Source organism: Palaemon carinicauda, chromosome 37 (genome assembly GCF_036898095.1).
Source record: "Palaemon carinicauda isolate YSFRI2023 chromosome 37, ASM3689809v2, whole genome shotgun sequence".
Taxonomy (NCBI): Eukaryota; Metazoa; Arthropoda; class Malacostraca; order Decapoda; family Palaemonidae; genus Palaemon; species Palaemon carinicauda.
In genome coordinates, this window is record NC_090761.1 from 20926125 (window position 1) to 20948677 (window position 22553).

Sequence of the window (22553 nt, forward strand, 5' to 3'; positions counted from 1 at the left end):
ATTCGACGAGCACCCTGGAAGATGGATGGAATGGAAACTGAAAGTACCCGTCCTTCCGATCCAGGGTTTAAGGAGTCCTGTTGCCTCGTTACCAGTCTGATCGATTCTGCTGGTCTACGCTGGCCGAAGTTTGTTCGATAAACTTGATCAGGGCTGAGAGGTCGACTAAGGACATCCCCTCTCAGATCCTTTCTTACAAGAAAGGATCGACTGAGGAGGCCGGGGATGAAGCCGTCGATGATCCTAAGGAAGACCTTCGCCTAAGGTATGGATCATTCTGCCCAACCGGGCAACTCTGCTGACGCTATGGCATAGAGGTTCAGAGACACTGAATTCGCTGACAGAGACGGCAGGCGCGATATCCTTGGCTGATCACAGAGATCGTGCGGGAATGGGCATCGGGAAGCTGTCATTCGGATGAGTAACCTTAAGCATCCTCCCAGAGAAAAACCTGCAATCCTAGAGTTCATGAACTCCTTTTAGGACTATGCCCCCCCAGGGGAGTCTCCCGTGCCATCTGTTCCTGACAGGAGGAACTGCAATTGGACACCTTGTCCCAGTTGTCGTAGCCGATAACTTAGGCCGACGTGATTGAAAGAAAAGGGCGCTGGAGCCCTGCAGAGTCTGGAAGAAAGCGCCTTGGAGGAGTGAAAACGGAAGTCGATTTCCTCCGCACAGCCGCTGTCTAAGTCTCTGTCCTTGGGCACAAACAAACTCTTCTCAAGGATGGAAGGGTGTCTGAGGTCGTCGACCTCCACAGATGAGACACCCGAAGGAAGCCCTCAGTCAGCGCGTCCAGATGGTACAACATAGAGCTGGTCCGCAAGTTAGATACTTAACGACGAAAGGTCAAGGTGCCTGAGCTCGAGAGGAGGAAAGTACCCATGCTCTTCCTGTAGCTTCCTTGAACCAAACCTTGGGCCGTAACCGAAGGGGAAAGAACCTGGTAAGCTCCCAGAGGAAGGGGTAAGCAGTCACCCCTTGTCCGATGGAGAAATCTCGAACGGAAAGCCCCCCCGCCAAAAATCCTTCCAGGGAATGACGGGAAGGGCTAACCAGGTTCAGGAAAGAGGAGTGTTGCTCAGATCTCCCTTAAGTTTCTCCTATTCTTGCAAGTGCCATGCTCTGTGTTTACGGGGTGAAGCCGTGTTCTGGAAATACGCTCCAGAAGAACTCGCCAGGCTGGCCATGCTGCGAAAACCCCATTGGGAATCGTGGTTGCAATCGCCCTGGAGCTCGCGCGACAGTAATTCAAAGATTTTCGCGTGGGCGAACGTGGAAGCGCCCATGCGCGGTAACGCAAACGAAGGTGAGCGAAGGAGCGCAGAAGGAGGGCGGGCGTGGTAGGAAGGGCGAGAGCTGGTGGTCGGCGAGCGATAACCCATAGACGAGCAATGGATACTGCAAGAAATAAGCCGACGTTTGTGCGAAGAAACACTGTAGGTTCGCGCGACGGAACACCATCCGTCCGCGTGATGGAAAACCGTTGGTTCGCGCGTGGGCGTACATTGGAGAGCATGGGCGCGGACGCGCATGAGCGTAGACGTGCAGGCACGTGGGCGTGTGGGCGCGCAGGCGAATGGTCGCGCGGGCGCACAGGCAAGCGGTCGTGAGGGTGGGCAGGTGGATGAGCGCGAGTCCGAGGCGGCGAACGCAAGCGTTAGCGCGATGGCGAGGAAACGCGCTGCCGCGTGGGCGAGGAAGACCGCTGGCGATATGGATCAACAAGCGATCGGTGGTGAGCGCTAACGCGCAGGTTGGCGATGGCACGTTGTGTTATGCCGACGCGATGGTCGAGCAGCATGCGCAGGTGAGCGATCGTGCGTTGGCGAGCAATATGCGAAGGTGAGCGATCGCGAGCAGCATGTGCAGGAGGGCGATCGCGCGATGGTGATCAGCATGCGCAGATGGGCGGTCGCGCGATGGCGAGCAGCCTCTGCAAGTGGGCGATCGCGCGATGGCTGTCAGCATGCGCAGGGTCGCGCGATGGCGATCAGCATCCGCAGGTGTGCGGTCGCGCGATGGCGATCAGCATCCGCAGGTGTGCGGTCGCGCGATGGCGATCAGCATCCGCAGGTGTGCGGTCGCGCGATGGCAATCAGCATCCGCAGTTGAGGGTCGCGCGATGGCGATCAGCATCCGCAGTTGAGGGTCGCGCGATGGCGATCAGCATCCGCAGTTGAGGGTCGCGCGATGGCGATCAGCATCCGCAGTTGAGGGTCGCGCGATGGCGATCAGCATCCGCAGTTGAGGGTCGCGCGATGGCGATCAGCATCCGCAGTTGAGGGTCGCGAGATGGCGATCAGCATCCGCAGTTGAGGGTCGCGCGATGGCGATCAGCATCCGCAGTTGAGGGTCGCGCGATGGCGATCAGCATCCGCAGTTGAGGGTCGCGCGATGGCGATCAGCATCCGCAGTTGAGGGTCGCGCGATGGCGATCAGCATGCGCAGGTGAGCTAGTAGCTGGCGAACCATGTTCCTTCCGAAGAGTTGGAGAACGTTGGCGTGCCGGCTGTAACACACGCGGGCGATCCGGAGATCGCCGAGAGACAGGTGACCGCTGGCGAGCTGATGATCGCTGGCGAGCTGATGATCGCTGACGAGCAGAAGGCTACGCGTGGAAGCCTGCGTATAGAAGAAGAGTCCTTGACCCCGACCTGAACCGAAGTTCTAGATCGCGAGGGCGAACGTGGGCGCACAGGGCGCGTAACAGGAACCAACAGGAACAGCAGGGATGATCATCATGAAAGCGCTGACGAACAGGAGAGCGCTGATGAGCAGAAGAGCGCCTGTGCGTTAACACTGAGCAGGAGCAGGAGAGAACACAGCAGAAGGGCGCGCAGGGAAACCCTGACACGCAAGGGAAGAACCCCCGTGGGAGGCAACCCTTTGCCCCGAAGGGATCGTTGTCCGCCGGGAGACTGATGTCCGTCGGAAGACCGCTGTCCGTTGGGAAGACCGTTGTCCGTCGGGAAGACCATTGTCCGTCGGGAAGACCGTTGCCCGTCGGAAGACGAGATCAGACTGCTGTCCATTTGCACCAAGGCGGAAGATCGATAAAAAGGAGTTGTAGGCTGCAAACGGAGATTCAAAAAGGCGCCTCAAGCACCCTTATAGGGAGATGAGAGGCCCTTACGACGAGGCGGACGGTGGGCCTTACGGCGAGGGAGGCCAACAGCAACAGCAACAGAAGAAACCTCCGAAGAGGAGTCTCTATGAGTGTACTCTCTCGCGAACGAAAGAGAAACACTTCGTAGAAGAGACTGGTCAGCAGTGACCTAAAAGGAGCAATCCTCCGAAGAGGAGCTCCTGCAGTTGCCCAGCCCCTTGAGCGAAACTGCAGGTGTGACCGCTCAGCACCAAGAGCATAGTCGCACTAAAAAAGGCAAGAGGAGAACCCTCCATAAGGGGAAAAACTCAAGCCTGGACAGGAAAAACTTCCCTCGGAAGGAAAGTTACCTGCCCAAGGAGGCAAGCCTCCTGAGAGTTCTAAAATGAACTGGAGAGCTGTCCGTCGTCACGGGAGTACTTCCAGTAGAAGGAGACACGCCCCTGACGAAAACACAAGGGGGGAGGCAGCAACAGCCGAATCCCCAGGACTCAACAAGACAGCTCACACCGTTGCCATATTACAGAAACGAACTAGATCGGTAACTGTAAAAAAATAAAACAAAAAACAAAACATTAGTACACATTCATTCCCCGGGAAGGCTCCGAAGAGGAATCCCGAGGGAAAGGAAACAAGAATTACACAACAGGCACGTGCCCTCACAACCACTTACACTCACGGAAGGAGAGCTGTAACCAAAACAGAATTATAACAATTATAATTATGTAACTATGTAATTATGTAATTTAAAAATGAATGAACACTAAAGAAAGAACGAAAACCCCGAAAGGAATCGTTCTACAAAGCTGAAAAATCAACAAATACAATTAGATTCATAAACTAATTGAGACAAACGTACGGCGTAGCAACCCCCCCACACGGAAAGGAAGCTACAAGGGCGTAGTAACACGAAGTTAAAGGGGGAACGACCTCAAGAGAGAGAGAGAGAGAGAAAGACATAAGTCAAACTCGATCGCCACCCATAACGCCGTGGCGGCCAACTGCCGAGGACACCACGTAGATAAGTACACTACACACACAAATCTGAAAAGGAAACTTACTGATTTCTATACTCAAATATGTATACAAACATGAAAACATGTTTACATAAATATTGAGTAAATGAAAAGTAAGCGATTAAGTAAAGACAAATCAAACAATGGCTGCCAAGAGAGGACCAAGACAGAGATGTCTGTCACAGTCCGAGCCAAAAGTGAAAGTGAGTATTCACCTGTGTGTGAGAGGGAGGAGGGGTAGCTAGCTACCACTCCCCTACCCCCCCGCTAACTAGCGCGGGGGTAATACACCCTCGTTAAATTCTAATGGCTCGCCATTTCAGCTGCGCTAAAAGGTAAACCCTGTGTAAATAGCGTGGTTTGTATTTCGGTTACGGAACAAACCACTAATAAGACAAAAAATATAAGACACTTGATGGAGTAAAACCTATACCAACATAGAACATTTTCTGGCTCCTGCAGTAAACTACCAACTTTAGTTTTATTGAGGAACTAGGTTTCCCTCAAGACAGGATAATTTACCAAACAGAAAATAAGCTCTTTATCAAAGACCCAAAGGTATAATCCTTTTATAAGAATTTCTGGCCTGGCAAGAATTCAAACATTTGCCTAGTCAAAATCAAAGTACAGTACCTATAACTTGACCAAATAGCTCTAAAAAGCAAAATAAAGATTTGATTTCACCTCTCCTGTACATATTCCTGTTAATTTCAACTTTTGAACACAGGATACAAATCAACCCTATAACTAACATTGTAGCCAATTGGTAAGTTTGCAACAATTGCCTATTTTATGATAATCATATCAATAACAAGGAATTTTCAATAATTACAATAAGCTGCAAACATGACTTTTAATTTCAAAACCTTTCAGCCTTAAAATCACAGACCCAAGGGGATATCTATTTCATGATAAGAATTTTTAGTCGGTAAGAATTTGAATCTTTGCCGAGTCAAAATCAAAATCATAGTGACTTAGACCATTCAGCTATAAAGAGATAAAGAGTTAATTCCGAGTCTGCCATGCACATTCCTGTCAATCTAATCAAAATCAACCCACTTTCACTATTATAGCTGATTGTAAATTTGTAACACTTAGCTGTTTTGAGATAATTTTATCACTAATACTCATGATTTTTCTTTATTCAAATAAGCAATATTTACCTTCTATTATTGAATTCACTCTATTTCATGTTAACGGAACCCATGGGAAATTCATTTTATAAGAATTTCTGGCCAGGTATGTATTTGAACCTTTGTCAAGTCAAAATCAAGGTAATTATACCTTAGACATTTGGTTATAAAGGAAGATAAAAGTTACGTCTGACTTGGCTATACACATTCCAGGCAAATTCCTGTTTTGTACTCAAATATAAAATTAACCTTATTACTACCATTATACTCGATTGGGAATTTTGTAATACTTGGCTATTTTATATTATCACTGATCAGTGATTTCCATATATCTAAATTAACTGCAAATATATTTTAATATCAAAGTGACTCTGCCTCAGGATCACAAACCCAAGTGGAAATTCATTTTATAAGGATTTCAGGCCGGGTAAGGATTTGAACCTTTACCGAATAGAAGTTAAGGTGACAGTGACTTTGAATATTCGGCTATAAAGAGAGGAGATTATTTGATTCTGACTCTGCCGAATATATTCTTGTCAAATTCAGCTTTTCTAATAAGAATCAAAATCAACCCATTGTCACATTCATGGCTGATCAGTAAGTTAGTAACACTTGTTTATTCTATATATTTTATAATAATTTTATTCTCATGCCTAAGTTAATACTGGTAGGACCATCTGATTAAATACTTTTCTTTTTAGAGAAAGTGGCATTTAATTTTCATAATCTCATTTTGTTTACCAAAAGCTCTCCATCCCATGCTTATCCTTCTTTTAATTCTGATCTCATGTCCTGTGGAAACAGATACTGTCTGGTCTAAGTATGTATATTCGTTAATAATCTCTAGAGGTTACGTCCATAATGGTTATTTGTTGTCTCTCTGCATTTCCATTGACTATTACCTTAACTTTACTCATATTCATTTCCAGTCCTACATTTCTGCTTTCTCTATTCAAATCTTCTATCATCTTTTGCCATTCATCCCATGATTCACTAAACAGAATGTCATCTGCAAATCTTATGTTGTTAAGGTATTCTCCATGAATATTAATTCCTAGTTTCCCAATCTAAATTTCTAAAAACAAGACACTTGCATACATAAGGAAAAGCACACTACATATCCTCAAGCCTGAAGTTCCTTAGCTCTGGATCATAGAAATTTTCTTCAATATTCTGTTTTTCCTCTAATTAAAAAAAATTCTTACTTAGTCATTGGTTGCTTGTGGGCGTCAATCAACTCATCAAAATCTTCTTTGAACTCCACCGCAAGTTCATCACTAAAGGATAGTAAATTCTTTGCTAAGTCTTTACTGGCTCACCAAAACTGGAATCATGAATGAATTAAGGGCACATTTTCTTCCATACACTATTTATTGCTGCTTAAGTTCCATCAGTCCAAGAAGCACTGATGCTTAATACTATCTGATAAATATTGTAGGCCTTCCAAAGCTCCTGTATGTTCATACCATCATCTGCCAATGTAACATCAACTGCCTGATGCAAGGTATGTCATAGGTAGTAATTCCTGAAAGGAGTTATGATACCTTGGTTCATAGGTTGAATGAGAGATATAATGATTTAAACTAAATCTCTCGGTTTCTGGTTAGCTAACATGGGAAGGCTGCAATAAATAAGCAACCTAATAATGTGCATAAGGTTACCTCTTGGAAAAAAAGTTATTTTTAAACTAAAATATTTCATTTCAATACTTATCTCTGAAATGACCAAACTACGAACTGGAAGTTTTATACAGGGAGGATATAGAATAACATGCAGCTGTAAATGTGCATGTATTGTACCACTATATAAGGGTAAGGGAGATGTGCATGAGTGTTGTAATTCAAGAGGTATTAGTTTGTTGAGTGTAGTTGGAAAAGTGTATGGTAGAGTACTGATTAATAGGATTAAGGATAAAACAGAGAATGCAATCTTGGAAATACAGGGTGGTTCTAGAAGAGGTAGGGGTTGTATGAATCAGATTTTTACAGTTAGGCAGATATGCGAGAAATATTTAGCAAAAGGTAAGGAGGTGTATGTTGCGTTTATGGATCTGGAGAAAGCATATGATAGAGTTGATAGGGAACCAATGTGGAATGTGATGAGGTTATATGGAGTTGGTGGAAGGTTGTTGCAAGCAGTGAAAAGTTTCTACAAAGGTAGTAAAGCATGTGTTAGAATAGGAAATGAAGTGAGCGATTGGTTTCCGGTGAGAGTGGGGCTGAGACAGGGATGTGTGATGTCGCCGTGGTTGTTTAACTTGTATGTTGATGGAGTGGTGAGAGAGGTGAATGCTCGAGTGCATGGACGAGGATTAAAACTGGTAGGCGAGAATGATCATGAATGGGAGGTAAATCAGTTGTTGTTTGCGGATGATACTGTACTGGTAGCAGACACAGAAGAGAAGCTTGACCGACTAGTGACAGAATTTGGAAGGGTGTGTGAGAGAAGGAAGTTGAGAGTTAATGTGGGTAAGAGTAAGGTTATGAGATGTACGAGAAGGGAAGGTGGTGCAAGGTTGAATGTCATGTTGAATGGAGAGTTACTTGAGGAGGTGGATCAGTTTAAGTACTTGGGGTCTGTTGTTGCAGCAAATGGTGGAGTGGAAGCAGATGTACGTCAGAGAGTCAATGAAGGTTGCAAAGTGTTGGGGGCAGTTAAGTGAGTAGTAAAAAATAGAGGGTTGGGCATGAATGTAAAGAGAGTTCTATATGAGAAAGTGATTGTACCAACTGTGATGTATGGATCGGAGTTGTGGGGAATGAAAGTGATGGAGAGACAGAGATTGAATGTGTTTGAGATGAAGTGTCTGAGGAGTATGGCTGGTGTATCTCGAGTAGATAGGGTTAGGAACGAAGTGGTGAGGGTGAGAACGGGTGTAAGAAATGAGTTAGCGGCTAGAGTGGATATGAATGTGTTGAGGTGGTTTGGCCATGTTGAGAGAATGGAAAAAGGCTGTCTGCTAAAGAAGGTGATGAATGCAAGAGTTGATGGGAGAAGTACAAGAGGAAGGCCAAGGTTTGGGTGGATGGATGGTGTGAAGAAAGCTCTGGGTGATAGGAGGATAGATGTGAGAGAGGCAAGAGAGCGTGCTAGAAATAGGAATGAATGGCGAGCGATTGTGACGCAGTTCCGGTAGGCCCTGCTGCTTCCTCCGGTGCCTTAGATGACTGCGGAGGTAGCAGCAGTAGGGGACTCAGCAGTATGAAGCTTCATCTGTGGTGGAAATGTGGGAGGTTGGGCTGTGGCACCCTAGCAGTACCAGCTGAACTCGGCTGAGTCCCTGGTTAGGCTGGAGGAACGTAGAGAGTAGAGGTCCCCTTTTTTGTTTTGTTTCTTGTTGATGTCGGCTACCCCCCAAAATTGGGGGAAGTGCCTTTGGTATATGTATGAATGTATGTATGTAAATATGAGAAACATGAACTGAAAGTAACATTGAAACTCTACTTACCCTGAGAGTTCCATTTGATTGAAACAGTGGGAGGCTTCCATGAATCTAGTTTGTCTCCAATAGCTTTTCCAACCCCTTTGGTCAACTTTCCACGGCTAGCTCCAGATGTTGCACTTTCAGAGTCGCCTGTAAGAAACAAAAGTGCACATTACATAAAAATGTAATCTTGATGCCAATACAAAATTGAGGGTTAACAATACAATTCAGACCATACAATATTCAAACAACAGAAACTGTATTGTAATACTCTTGTACTTCTTACTGTACATGACAATTTATGTGACCATGCATTACCTCCATAAAGTATGATATTCTATTATATTTATAAAAAAAAAAAAAAAAAAAAAAAAAAAAAAAAAAAAAAAAAAAAAAAAAAAAAAAAACTTTTTATCTGGCACTTCCAGCTGCTCATTCACAACTTCAAAAAAAAAAATTTCAAATGTAATGCCATTCATAGGGTTAAGAAGATGGCAATGTATATCGAGAATGAGTACCCTCCTTGTTTCAAGTTCTGTATTGTTATGCAGTTGTCATTATATTCAAGTTATAAAGATTTGCAGCAGGGAAAAAAACTATTTTATTTATCACAATCCAAACTCAGATAATGATAAAAACATGGTTACAATACAGGAAAATGATAGAAATGCCTCTTCTGTTTATTTATCACAATCCAAACTCAGATAATGTTAAAATCATAATTACAATACAGAAGATGATAGAAAGGTCTCTTTTGTGTTTGCTGGTGATTTCAATGCTCACTATATGGATTGGTTGGATTCTGTTTATGCTACTGATTGCGATGACTTAATAGCTTTAGATTTTATTTTTCAGCCTAGTTGTAAGCAAACACAGATGAAGCAACACAAGTCTAGTAATTGCTTTGACCTAGTAGTCACTGACTATAAGAAATACTAGTCCTTATCATACACTAATTTTGTTAGCAATGTAACTAAAACTAAGTAGTTTGTCCTGGACGTGACTTACACTTGTAATATATTGTATAAGTGAAATCTCAAGCAGATTGGAACAGCATTTTGATGTATCTTTTTCTTTTAAACTGGTCAAGTTGTATAAACAAGATGAGCCTGTTGTTTTGAATGAACATTTCTGCAACATAGTTGATAAGCATCTTTCTCCTTTGGGTATTGAACTACCTTATCAAACACAAACCATGGTTAAATGGCAATTGTAGACATGCTTATATCGAGGAATGGGAGGCATTTCGTCTTGGGGAAAGGAATATATCAGATTTGACTTGGAACAGTCATAAAAGAAAACCTTATTTGTAAAACTCAAATAGAAGATTAGCGGACTACTCTAGAATTTGCAATCTTTGATATAGATATAACAGTTCCTTCTTTGCTTAAACCAGATGTCTCTGTCACTCACTATCCAAAAGAAAGTAAGCAGAGAAAGGAGATACTCACTCTGCATCATTCCTGTTCTCTTAAAATTAAAATACTAGTTGAGCTTTTCTGTTCTGTAGGGTTATGATTCCTTTACTTGACTGAAATGCTTAAAGATGCGTTTGTTTTTGGTAAAGACTGCTGACTTCTTAGCTCTTAAGTTGTCAATTATAACTTGCAAGTTAGACAGAAAGAGGTTCTCCTTCCACTTGTTGGAAAAATTTTAATGCTACATCACTTGGTAAATGTGGTTGTGTTAGCTCTAGTCCTAATGATAACCTCCCAGTTCCAATAGCTCATAATTTCTAAAACCATTTTGGATGTCTGTTGTCAAAACATATGAATGAATATGCTAAAAGTAATCATCTGCTAACTAGTTTGCAGCTTTAAGCTTTTCCAAGGGTCCCAGTGCTTGTAATACTCTTCTTGCAATTTTCAATGTTGTACAAACATCCCTTGACTCTAGTCATGAGGTTCATATGATTGGTCTTGACTTTCGTATTGCTTTTGACTATCTTAATTGTAAGATGCATTTTCAAACTTGAATAAATGGAAGTTGATGGATGACTTATTAATGAATTTTTAACTTGTAAATTGCAAAGAGTAGCATACAGTCAACATAGGATACAAAACAGAAGTACAGTACAGGACTAGCTCAGTACTCAGCCACTTCAAAATTGGTTGAATTTGGTTCTCAGATTTTGACGGGAAAAAATTGTCTTGGAATTCCTCGTCCCATTTGTTATGCGCAGTAATTAGCAAAAGTTGTAGGAGCAGATATGCACCACATGAATTAGCTTTTTTGCTGTAAACAAAGCAAATTATCTGTTTCTCTATAGCTGTAGCACATTCTACATCCCAGCGATACTTTTTGTAAACTTTCAGCATATTTTTAAATTCATAATAATGTTTTTGTGCATATACAGTAAGTCACCTTGGGTTCTAGAAAGATTAGTGATAAAAGCTGACCAACATAGAAAATAGTCAACATCCCAATTAGGCTAAAAAAATAATAATGCAAAGCAATAACAAAATGCATGTGGTGTCAAACTGGTGGTACTTCTGATGCCTTCATTTGTGAAAAAGCAAAATGAGTGCAGGCTGATCTGCTGACAACCAAGCCTGGAAAGAGGGGTGATAGTAGTGAAGTGTTTAAACCTAGTCATAGTTGGTTTGATAGTTTGAAAACACAAGTGGCCTTTATAGCGATGTAAGGCTTCTCTTCACACCTTCCTCACCATCTTCTACTTAGTCCATCAATTCCTGTCAGTGCTGGTAAAGTGAAGTTAAATTTGAATTCATTCAATTTACTTTCATATATTAATTCAGTGTTTAGATAACTCCATTAATGCATATAACATCTCATACAATAATTTGGATTCTCTGGGGTTCTAGAATGAATTAATTTTATCTACAATATTCCTTATGGAGTAAACTCTCTTGGTACTCATAATTTTCGGCAGTTAATGTGAATTACAGTAATGGCGAATATTCTGGAACAATCTAATGTCGAGCAACAATGTACCACTGTACCTCCAAATAAAATATAACTAACCTGAGGTAGGTTAAACAAATAATGTGCATTGCACAAAAAGAATAAGTAAATAGATTGGAAACAGCCTACCACCAAAATATCAAACCCTATTAGTGCATATAATCATCTTGATGCAAGTGCAGCACAGAAAAAGAAATACAGTATTGTTCATGATGAAATATCACATTCAAGAGAAGAACTGCAAAGGGACTAAATTGTCTTTAGAAAAGTCTCTCTCATTCCCTACGTAAGTTTAATATTTACATACAGGCATTCCTCCGAATAACTATCCAATTACCAAATTTACTTAAATTAATTCTTCGATAATAGCTTCATTCCCAAATAGCATCAACAAAAGGCCATATACTATCATTTGTAATAAAGTAATATACTGTGTTGCGCATACATTACTACAGTATATATCAACCCTTCATTTTAATTCTAGCCTAAATATAATCACATGGAGAACTAGAGAGGCACTCAGTTGATCGCAGACCTTCGCTAGTGCTGCTAATTTTCGCCATTTTGGACTGATTTTGGACATTTTGCTCATCCGAGACCTTTCAAATTTAATCAGCTTAAAATCCCTACAAGTTTCTTTACTTTACAATTAAAATTGTGGCCATATGGTTGATGACCGGTATTTGACCTTTCGCTGGACCTTATCTTTAGACTCGACCTTGACCTTCAACCTTAACATGTATTAATTGGCATAGACTTTTATACACTCAAATATGAAAGTTTGAAGTCTCTGACAATGATGTCCAAACTTATGGCTGACTGCGTGAATTGGACATTTTGCTTGACTGTGACCTAGACCCTCCAAAATTTAATCTTTTCCAGTTTTTTACAAAACAGTTAATCCATGCAAGTTTCATTACTCTACAATTAAAATTATGCCCAGGAAGCTGTTCCCAAACAAACAAACACACAAAGAGGGGCAAAAACATAATCTCCTTCCAACTTTGTTGGCAGAGGTAATAATCAGTACTTACCAGAACCCCTATCAGATAATAAATATGAACTACCAGTGCTTGTGATGTTGTCGATAATACTAGCAGAATTAGACAAATCAGCTTTTGTACTTCTACTGTTATCGTCACATGATTTAATACTTGTGCTTTTGAAACTTGAGTCATGTGATGACTGCCCAGTCCAGTTAACATCACTCTGGAATAGAAAAAAAAAAAATTTGCATTACAAAAGACATCAATGCAAATCTTTAAAAAGGTGGTTTCTCCAAGTTCTGTAAAGTAATGTATTTCACCTCAAATTCTTTCAGCAATATGAATACAGTATACCTTGGTTTACAAGTAACTTTGAATACAAGCAAATCATCATAGGGTGTACAAGTATAAACATGACAAATTCGAAGATAATTTGTATTTTTCCTAACCATACAAACCTTAGCTATTTACAAAGGGTTTACTTTTAGCGCAGCTGAAATGACGAGCCAATAGTTTTTAACGAGGGTTAATTACCCCCGCGCTAGTTAGCGGGGGGTGGGGAAGGGTAGCTTGCTACCCCTCCCCCCTCCACACACCGGTAACTTGCTTCACTACACTTAGAGGTAGGACTTGACTTTAGGGTCAGGGATGGCGGGCACATATGTGTAAATAGCTAAGGTTTGTATGGTTAGGAAAAATACAAATTATCTTCGAATTTGTCATTTGTTCCGTAACCGAAATACAAACCACGCTATTTACAAAGGGTGACTTACCCTTTAGGAAGGGTGGAAAGTCCCCAGCCTTACTGACTTCGGCTTGCCCGGGGGCTCGATCCCTCAGTGAGCAGCACTAGAGAGAGGGAGCCCCTGTACCTCACAAGTTCCTAGCATCGCTAGGAACGAGTGGCCTACATAAGCAGTGTGAGGAGGAGAGTGTGACTCGTCCTATGAAGTTGACCTTGAGACCTTCAGATAGGAATTCTAGGATAGGACGTTCCCCATACCATCTCGTCAGGGTATGGGAGACGCAACAGTATTAAGCTTAATACTAGGAGCACAAAGAAGCATGGGTTACCTGCAGAGGTCGAGGTCAGCTATGCGAGGACCAGGATGCTGCTTCCCCAAGAGAGGGGAGAATGAAGAAAGAAGTAAGGGTCAGACATACTCTTTCATTCACGCAGACTAAGACCGGGTAACAACGCCCTCAACCTACTGCTACTTGTCCAAAAAGGAGCCTGAGGTTAGACCAGCTGTTGTGCAGCCACCACAGGGCCGATAGAAAACGTATCGAGGCTCCTGTGGGTCACGTCTTGCAGGTAGTGGGCTGTGAAGGTCGTTTGACGCTTCCAGACCCCAGCTTGAAGTACCTGCGTCACAGAGAAGTTTCTCTTGAAGGCCAGGGATGTAGCAATACCCCTGACATCGTGGGCCCGAGGGCGACGTGACGGAGGAGGGTCAGGATTCAGGGCATGGTAGATAACCCTTCGAATCCAAGCTGAGATGGTGTTCCTGGTGACCCTCCTCTTTGTCCTGCCTGTGCTCACAAAAAAAGCTCGCACATGAGGACGGACTGCAGCCGTTCTCTTCAAGTAGTGCCTCAGACACCTCACTGGACATAGTAGCAGCTGGTCTGGGTCGTTTGTTACAGAACGGAGAATCGCGATCCTGAAAGAGTCGAACCGAGGATCCGGCACTCCAGGATTCTGAGTCTTGGCCACAAACTCAGGGACGAACCTGAACGTTACCTCCCCCCATCCCCTTGAATGGGCGATGTCGTACGAGAGACCATGAAGTTCACTAACTCGCTTGGCCGAGGCCAAGGCGAGTAGGAAAGCCGTCTTCCAAGACAGGTGGCGATCAGAGGCCTGGCGTAATGGCTCGAAGGGAGGTCTCTTAAGAGACCTGAGGACTCGAACCACGTTCCAAGGAGGGGGTCTCACTTCCGACTGGGGGCAGGTAAGCTCATAGCTACGTATGAGTAAAGAGAGTTCTAGCGATGAAGAAATATCCACGCCCTTCAATCTGAAGGCCAAGCTTAAGGCTGAGCGATAGCCTTTCACTGCCGAGACAGAAAGGCGCATTTCTTCTCGCAGATACACGAGGAAGTCCGCTATCGCTGGAATAGTGGCATCGAGTGGAGAGATACCCCTTCCACGACACCAACCACAAAAGACTCTCCACTTTGCTTGGTAGACTCCCTCAGAGGACCTTCGAAGGTGCCGAGACATTCTCTCCGCAACCTGTTGCGAAAGCCTCTCTCCGCGAGGAGACGCTGGATAGTCTCCAGGCGTGAAGCCGAAGCGAGGCCACGGCCCTGTGAGGGACGCCGGAGTGGGGTTGTCTGAGAAGCTCGTGTCGTGGAGGAAGCTCCCTTGGGAGTTCCGTCAGGAGTTGCAGAAGGTCCGGAAACCATTCCGCGTGATGCCATAGCGGAGCTACTAGAGTCATGGAACAGTTGACCGATAGTCTGGTCCTGTTGAGCACCCTTCTCATCAGACAGAATGGTGGGAAGGCGTACACGTCGATGTTGTCCCACCATTGCTGGAAAGCATCTTGCCAGAGTGCCTTGGGGTCCGGGACTGGTGAGCAGTACAGGGGCAGCTTGAAGTTCAAGGCTGTCGCGAACAAGTCCACAGTCGGGGAACCCCACAAAGTCAGGACTTTGTTGGCTATCTGAGGATCCAAAGACCACTCGGTACTCACTATCTGCGAAGCCCTGCTCAGACTGTCGGCGAGCACATTCCTCTTGCCAGGAATGAAGCGAGCTGATAGTGTTATCGAGTGGGTTTCGGTCCACCTCAGAGTCTCTACTGCAAGATGGGATAGCTGTTGCGAAAAAGTGCCTCCCTGCTTGTTGATATAAGCCACTACCGTGGTGTTGTCGCTCATCACCCCCACGGAGTGACCCGCCAGGGACCGTTGGAACTGCTGAAGAGCCAGAAAGACGGCCTTCAATTCTAGCAGGTTGATGTGTAGGCACTTTTCTGATTCTGACCAAAGGCCTGAGGCCCTCTGGTTCAGAACGTGCGCTCCCCACCCTTCTTTTGACGCGTCCGAAAACAGAGACAATTCCGGGGGGAGGACGAGAAGACTCACTCCCTTCCGCAGGTTCTCGTCGGCCAGCCACCACCGCAAGTCCGTCTGTTCCAGAGACCCCATTGGGATCAGAATGTCCGGGGAATCGTATCCTTGATTCCACCGGGACTTGAGCCGCCATTGAAGGGATCTCATCCTGAGGCGGCTGTTTGGAACCAGACGGGCCAGGGAGGATAGGTGGCCTAAGAGACGCAACCACGATTGGGCGGGGAGTTCTTTTCGCCTGAGGAAAGGTTCCGCCACCCTCCTCAGCCTTGCTATCCGGTCGTCTGAAGGAAAGGCTTTGTGGAGATTGGTGTCTATTAGCATGCCTAGATAAACCAGTCGTTGGGACGGCTGCAGAGAGGACTTCTCGAGGTTTACCACGATTCCCAGATCCTGGCAAAGATCCAGAAGCCTGTCTCGGTGCCGAAGAAGGGTTGACTGCGAGTCTGCTAGGATCAGCCAATTGTCCAGGTAACGAAGGAGACGAATGCCGTTCCTGTGCGCCCAAGATGAAATCAGGGTGAACACTCTGGTGAACACCTGAGGAGCTGTGGAGAGACCGAAACACAGCACCTTGAACTGGTAGATCTTGTTGTCTAGGCAGAATCTCAGGTACTTCCTGGAAGACGGATGGATTGAGATCTGGAAGTACGCGTCCTTTAGATCCAGTGTACACATGAAGTCTTGTGGTCTCACCCCAAGTCTGACCGTGTCTGCAGTCTCCATGCTGAACCGGGTTTGTTTGACAAACCTGTTCAGAGGTGAGAGATCGATGACGGGTCTCCAGCCTCCAGTAGCCTTCTTTACAAGAAAGAGTTGACTGAAGAAGCCTGGGGAGCCATCCACGACCTCCTGGAAAGCACCCTTCTCGAGCATGGTCTCGACTTCGGCCTGAAGGGCCAGCCCCTTTGCCGATCCCGTGGCATAGGAGCTCAACGACACTGGATTCGCTGTCAGGGGAGGTTGAGATGTCGTGAACGCGATAACCTTGGCCGATCACTGAGACCGTCCAAGCATCGGCCCCGTGTTGCTGCCACCTGCGGACGCAACGCTGAAGGCATCCCCCCACAGGTGGACATGCAGGGGGACTGCCACCCCTAGGGCTTGCGGCCGCGGCCGCCACCCCTAGGAGTCTTGCCTCCCCTGGAGGACTTACCGCCCCTCTTGACCTTGGCTGGAAAGGGCTGGGGCTTAGACACCACTCTCTTAGCTGCCGGTGCCTGTTTGGGAGCCTTACGAGGCTGTTGCTGCTGTTGTGGCGGGGCTGGAGGCTTATAGGGCCGAGTTGTAAGGGCCCTGTGGAGGAGGGAGTCCGTGCTGGATTTCCTCCACCTCTCAGCCGTTCGCTCCATGTCTTGAGGCTCAAACAGACTCTCCCCCAGAAGGGAAGCATGTCGGAGCCTACACACATCTACGGCGGGGACCTTCGGATGGAATCTCTCGGACACAGCACCGCGACGCTTCAACACCGAGTTGGCCCACAGGGTGGTAACCTGGTGCGCCAAAAACTCGATGGAGCGGGTGCCCGAGAGCAAGAAGGTCTCTAGGGCCTTCCTATTGGTCTCCTTGGACAAGTCCTCCGATCGCAATAGGATGCCCAGAGATCCTAGCCAGAAGTCCAGCCACGAAGTGGCCTGCATGGCACACTTGGCGACCTTCTCGTGGTTGAGGATCTCTGCCGCCGAGAACGACACCTGCCGGGCAGAGTGTTTCTCAAGGGGAACTCCCTTCGCCAGCTCCTCCACAGAGTGATGGAGAGGAAGAGCGAGGTTGTGCTCACCCAGGATCTCGAAATACCTCCTCTGCTGAAGGCGAGGAGGAGGGATGAGCTTGTTCCTGGCAGTGGAACGACTGGAGGAGGCAAGAAGTGCGAGCTGAGCGTTGGCCCTAGCCCTGGCACTCTTCAGCCCCCGAGACCAGGGCAGAGCTGCACTGGTCTTAGGGGCCTTCCGAACGTCAAACACTTCATCCAGAATCGTGTCTTTGCCTTCACGGGGGGCGATGACTGGATCCGTAAGTCTGTTAAGTTGCCTTATCAGGCTTAGGACCTGCCAGAAGGCATGTTCGGACTCTTGCTGTTCTCCTCCCTGCGGGCTGGCAGCTAAGTCTCCTGCCCCAGGAATCTCTTCCTGGGGTGATACGTGGACATTCCCCTGGGTAGCCGTGGGTTCCTGACGAATCCTTGCAGAGGATTTAGGGACGGTCTTGGAATCCTTGGGTTCCCTCCTGGGAGGGATACAGGATCCCAACAACGAGGTTCGAGGGGCCCCTTCCTCACGAGACGATTCTCCTGCCTGAAGCGAAGTCTCCCCCCCTGGTGCCGAGGGGAAGACTACCGCCCCACTGGACTCACCTGAGGACGGAAAGGCCTCGTCCACGGGAGAAGGAGAGAGTACTCGTGCAGGAGAAGGGACCTTCGAGACCGACCTCTTGGGAACCAACTTCGCCCTGGGGGAAGTCACCACGAAGTCCACTCCTCTCTTTCTCTTCAGCGTAGGAGAGACAGCCGATGGTTTGTTACCCTGGCCGGCGAGTGCTGGTTTCATAACCCTCACTAACGCCCGTGCCAGCGGACCAAACCAAGTCTGCTGCTCCAAGGACACAGAGTCCGAAATCCTCGCTAAAGGGAAAGGGATCGGGCGATCCTTTGGAGTGGACACGACGGTACCTGCCTGAAATAAAGGTGGGGAAGAATGCTGTACTGACCTCTCTTCGTCCTGCACTACCAACCTGTGCTTGGATGGAGGTGATCCCGAGTGCCGTCTAGGAGCACGCGTCCCTGCTGCTACCACCGGCTGTGGAATTCGCCGCGAACGATGGTCGCGCGAGGGCGAATGGTCGTGCGAAGGCGAATGGTCGCGCGGGCGAGCGATCGCGCAGGTGGATGATCGCGCGGGCGCACAGGCGAGCGGTCGCGCGGGCGCGCGATCACGCGGGCGCGCAGGCGAGTGGGCGCGAGGGTGGGCAGGTAAATGAACACGTGTCCGAGGCGACGAACGCAAGCGTTGGCGTGACGGCGAGGGATCGTGCTGCCGCGTAGGTGAGGAAGATCGCTGGCGATGTAGATCCACAGGCGATCGATGACGAGCTGGTGAGTGCAGTCGCTCAAGTTGGCGATGGCGCGATGTGGTATGTCGACGCACTGGTGTGCGATGGTGAGCAGCATGCGCAGGTGAATGACCGCGTAATGGTAAGCGATGGCGAGCAGCATGCGCAGGTGAATGATCGCGTGATGGGGTGCGATGGTGATCAGCATCCGCAGGAGGGCGATCGTTCAGGGTCGTGCGATGAGGAGCAGCATGCGTAAGAGGGCGATCGTGCAGGGGCGAGCGATGGCGAGCAGCATGCGCAGGTGGCCGATCGCGTGATGGGGTGCGATGGTGATCAGCATCCGCAGGAGGGCGATCGTGCAGGGTCGTGCGATGGCGAGCAGCATGCGCAGGAGGGCGATCATGCAATGGCGAGCGATGGCGAGCGGCATGTGCAGGCGGGCGATCGCGCGATGGCGAGCTAGAAGCTGGCAAACCATGTTCCTTCAGGAGCGTTGGAGAACGTCGGCGCGCTAGTTGTCGCTGTTGAATAGGCGATACTAAGATCGCCTGTGCGCGCTGGCAAGCAGGTGAACGCTGGCGAGGAGGTAATCGCTGGCGCGTAGGTGATCGCTGGCGAGCAGAAGGTCGACGCGTGTCCTGTGAGAGGACAGGTGGCGCGGCGCGTCCACGAGCAGGAACGGGAAGATCGCTGGCGCGTTGGCGAACATGTGTTTCTGACACACGCGCAGCACGATGTTGCGTAGCCACAGGACCAGGCAGATGGTGAGCAGGGAGTTCAGCAGGAACTAAAGGGTGGTCAGAGACCGCAGGGCGAGGGTCCTCAAATGAGCGCTGACGCTCGGAAGAGAGCTGACGAGCAGGAGAGCGCTGGCGAGGGGGGCGAACATCAGGAGAGAGCCGACGAGCAGGTGAGCGTCGGCGAGCAGGAGAGTCTTGGCGAGCAGGAGATCGTCGACGAGCAGGAGAGCGCTTGTGCGCTAGCACTGCTCACATAAGGGAAGAATCCCTGAGCCCCGAAGGGACCGTTGCCCGTCGGGTGACGAGTTCTCCAGAAGGCGAAGATCCGGCAGGAGATGGTGAGCGGTCTGCAGAGAGGTTCAAGGAGGGCGGAGCAGTAGGTTGAGGCTGACGAGGAGAGTCCCCCCCGGAGGACGAAGACCCAAAAAGGCGCCTCTTAGTCCCCCTGTAAGGGGAAAGGAGGCCCTTGTGGCGTAGAGGACGGTGAGCCTTACGGCGGAGGCGGCCTCGAGGGAGATCGTCGGGACCATCGGTCCTCCGAAGGGGAGTCTCCGTCAAAACACTTCCCTCAGAAGGAAGCTGAGCAGCAGTCGAGACCGAAGGACTCACTTCCCCCTTCGAAGGATGTACGGAAGGAGGAGGAGAGCCTTTAGCACCATCACCAGCAACAGCACCTGCGGCGGAAGGCCCAGCCACGTCGGAGGCCTCTGTCACCACGACGTCGACAATAAACAGAGGGTCTACCTCTGCTACCACCGGCGACTGCTTAACAGCGGCCCCCAACAAGACAAGGTCAATAAGAGCGACCCTGGAGGGCAAGCCCTTAAGCCCCAGGGACGACCAAATCTGTAAAAGATCATCACTGGATAAGGCATTATCAATAACCTCCCCCGGAGGAGGAGGGGGAACCGCCTCGCTATGGGAGGCGACGCCCTCTCCCCCCACCGAAGGTCGGGAAACAGAACAAGGGCCTGCGCTCCCACTCAGCCGACTCTCCTTAGGAGGCGGACGAGGGGGAGCTTCGGAGGAGGTTTGGGCGGCGGAAGAAGAGTCCCGAGAACCTTCCTCCTTCAAGGCTAACCCCGGAGGAGAACGGTCTCTCTTGGACTTCTTCTTACGCCGACGGCCAAACCTCTCCCACTGGGAGGCAGACCACTCCCTGCACTCACGGCACATATTCTCCTGGTCACACCGTCGGCCCCGACATTGAGGGCAGAGGGTGTGTGGATCTGTATTAACGTCCGACATGAAAGTCCCACAAGGACGGCCGGCAACTCCAGGGCATGTACGCATAGTAAAGAAAATAACTGAAGGACAACTTCCAACCAACACACACGCTGAAAAGAAAAAGCAGAAAATTAAAGGCTGACACGTCTGATCACCGGCGAGCCAAAAGTGAAGTGAAGCAAGTCACCGGTGTGTGGAGGGGGGAGGGGTAGCAAGCTACCCTTCCCCACCCCCCGCTAACTAGCGCGGGGGTAATTAACCCTCGTTAAAAACTATTGGCTCGTCATTTCAGCTGCGCTAAAAGTAAACCCTTTGTAAATAGCGTGGTTTGTATTTCGGTTACGGAACAAATTGAGTTTACTAGTACTGTACTGTATTGGTCTGCGAGCAAAAATTTCCCTTTGTATGCATATTTTGGAAGGACAAGTACTGTAAGAACGAGACTATCCCGCAACGCGCAGAATTTCTCTGGTGTAATGAAAGACTACCAGCAAGGCTCAAATTATTATGCTCCAAATGTTTGATATAAGTTGAGATATGTCTCTACGAATAATACACTGTACAGTATACAGTATCAACTTTATGTGTGCATGTACACAATCTGTTTTTAAATTAAATGTACGTCTAAAAAATTGGGCATGGGTTAGAGGTAAATTTTTTCTTATTAACATTTTCTTATAGAGGAGGGAACAGAAGAAAGCCAATGGGTATTTTGTAGGAGAAAATGAAAAATAAGTGTTAGAGTAATTATGATTTGAGGTTCAGAATAAAATGAGCCAGTACAAGTAGGCGCAATTACTAATAATGGGTACTGTATACTGTATTAAGCTAGCCGCAAAAATGTGCTACAGCAGTCACTCAGATGGGCACACTGGCAGGCAGGATCATTGCATTTGCAATGGGCATTCCAGTGTGCATTAACCTCCTCCCAGTGTGCCAAACCAAGAGACTCCACAAAGAGGATGACCTCAATCCACATATCAATCACCACAGCACATAAATGTATCATCATCCTGTCATGAGAAAAGACGTGGACACCCTTCACAGCTTTGAATGTGACCAGAAGGTAATGTTGCCATGTAACTTTTTCATCTAATTTCTATGCCAATTCAATTGTTATACAATAAACAGTGTTATGTACTGTATTTTTATTTTTAATTGTAAATTATTAATTTTATTCATTTTTTTGTGCTAGGGGTTATTTTTCATTAATAACAATACAAACCTTAAAATTGTGAGCTTATGTGTATTTATGGACATGTGGAGCATTGAGTGAACTTCCTTTAGCTCTTATGGGAAAAAATTGTTTTGGTTTACGAGCATTTTGGACTGAAAGCTTGCTCCCGGAAAGGATTAAACTCATAAACCAATGTACTGTACTACTGTACCTGTATATGATTAATCATTCATTTACTTTGTAAATTAAATTTAAATACCTTGTCAAAATTCTGTTTTAAATATGGGATATTCATTTAATACTAATGCACCAATACTATAAAAAAAAACATTATTATTATTATTATTATTATTGGTCTACAAGTAGTAAACTACTAATTTTGATATGCCAGATTAAGACAGCTTCATTCTCCATAAAACATAAGGTCAGTGGCTAGAGAGGTTAACCCCAGCTGGGATTGCTCTTCAATGAGAGATTGCTGTCCTGAGGTCACATGGTTTTAGCATATAGAGCAGTGCTTATTGCATTTGAAGATGAAGCAGTGTGATGTGAAAGAGGGATCTCAAACTGAGCCATCCCTTTTTCCAGATTTAAACTGAAATGTCCCTCTCTATCTAATGTAAATAGCATGGAATTTTAAATTTTCTGATTAGATGAATGGGGTGAAGGGATCATAGTTGAGAAT

General features: G+C 46.9%; 1 protein-coding gene across 3 annotated transcripts in view; it reads right to left on the reverse strand.

The window, feature by feature from the left end:
* LOC137629483 (spermatogenesis-defective protein 39 homolog) overlaps nt 1-22553 on the reverse strand; it is a 225620-nt gene that overhangs the window by 89944 nt on the left and 113123 nt on the right. For all 3 annotated transcript variants that reach the window (XM_068360816.1, XM_068360817.1, XM_068360815.1), the window contains exons 3-4: nt 12642-12816; nt 8707-8832 (exon numbers count right to left, since the gene is read on the reverse strand). In XM_068360816.1, the coding sequence (XP_068216917.1) occupies nt 8707-8832; nt 12642-12816 (301 nt within the window). The remainder of the gene's footprint in view (nt 1-8706; nt 8833-12641; nt 12817-22553) is intronic.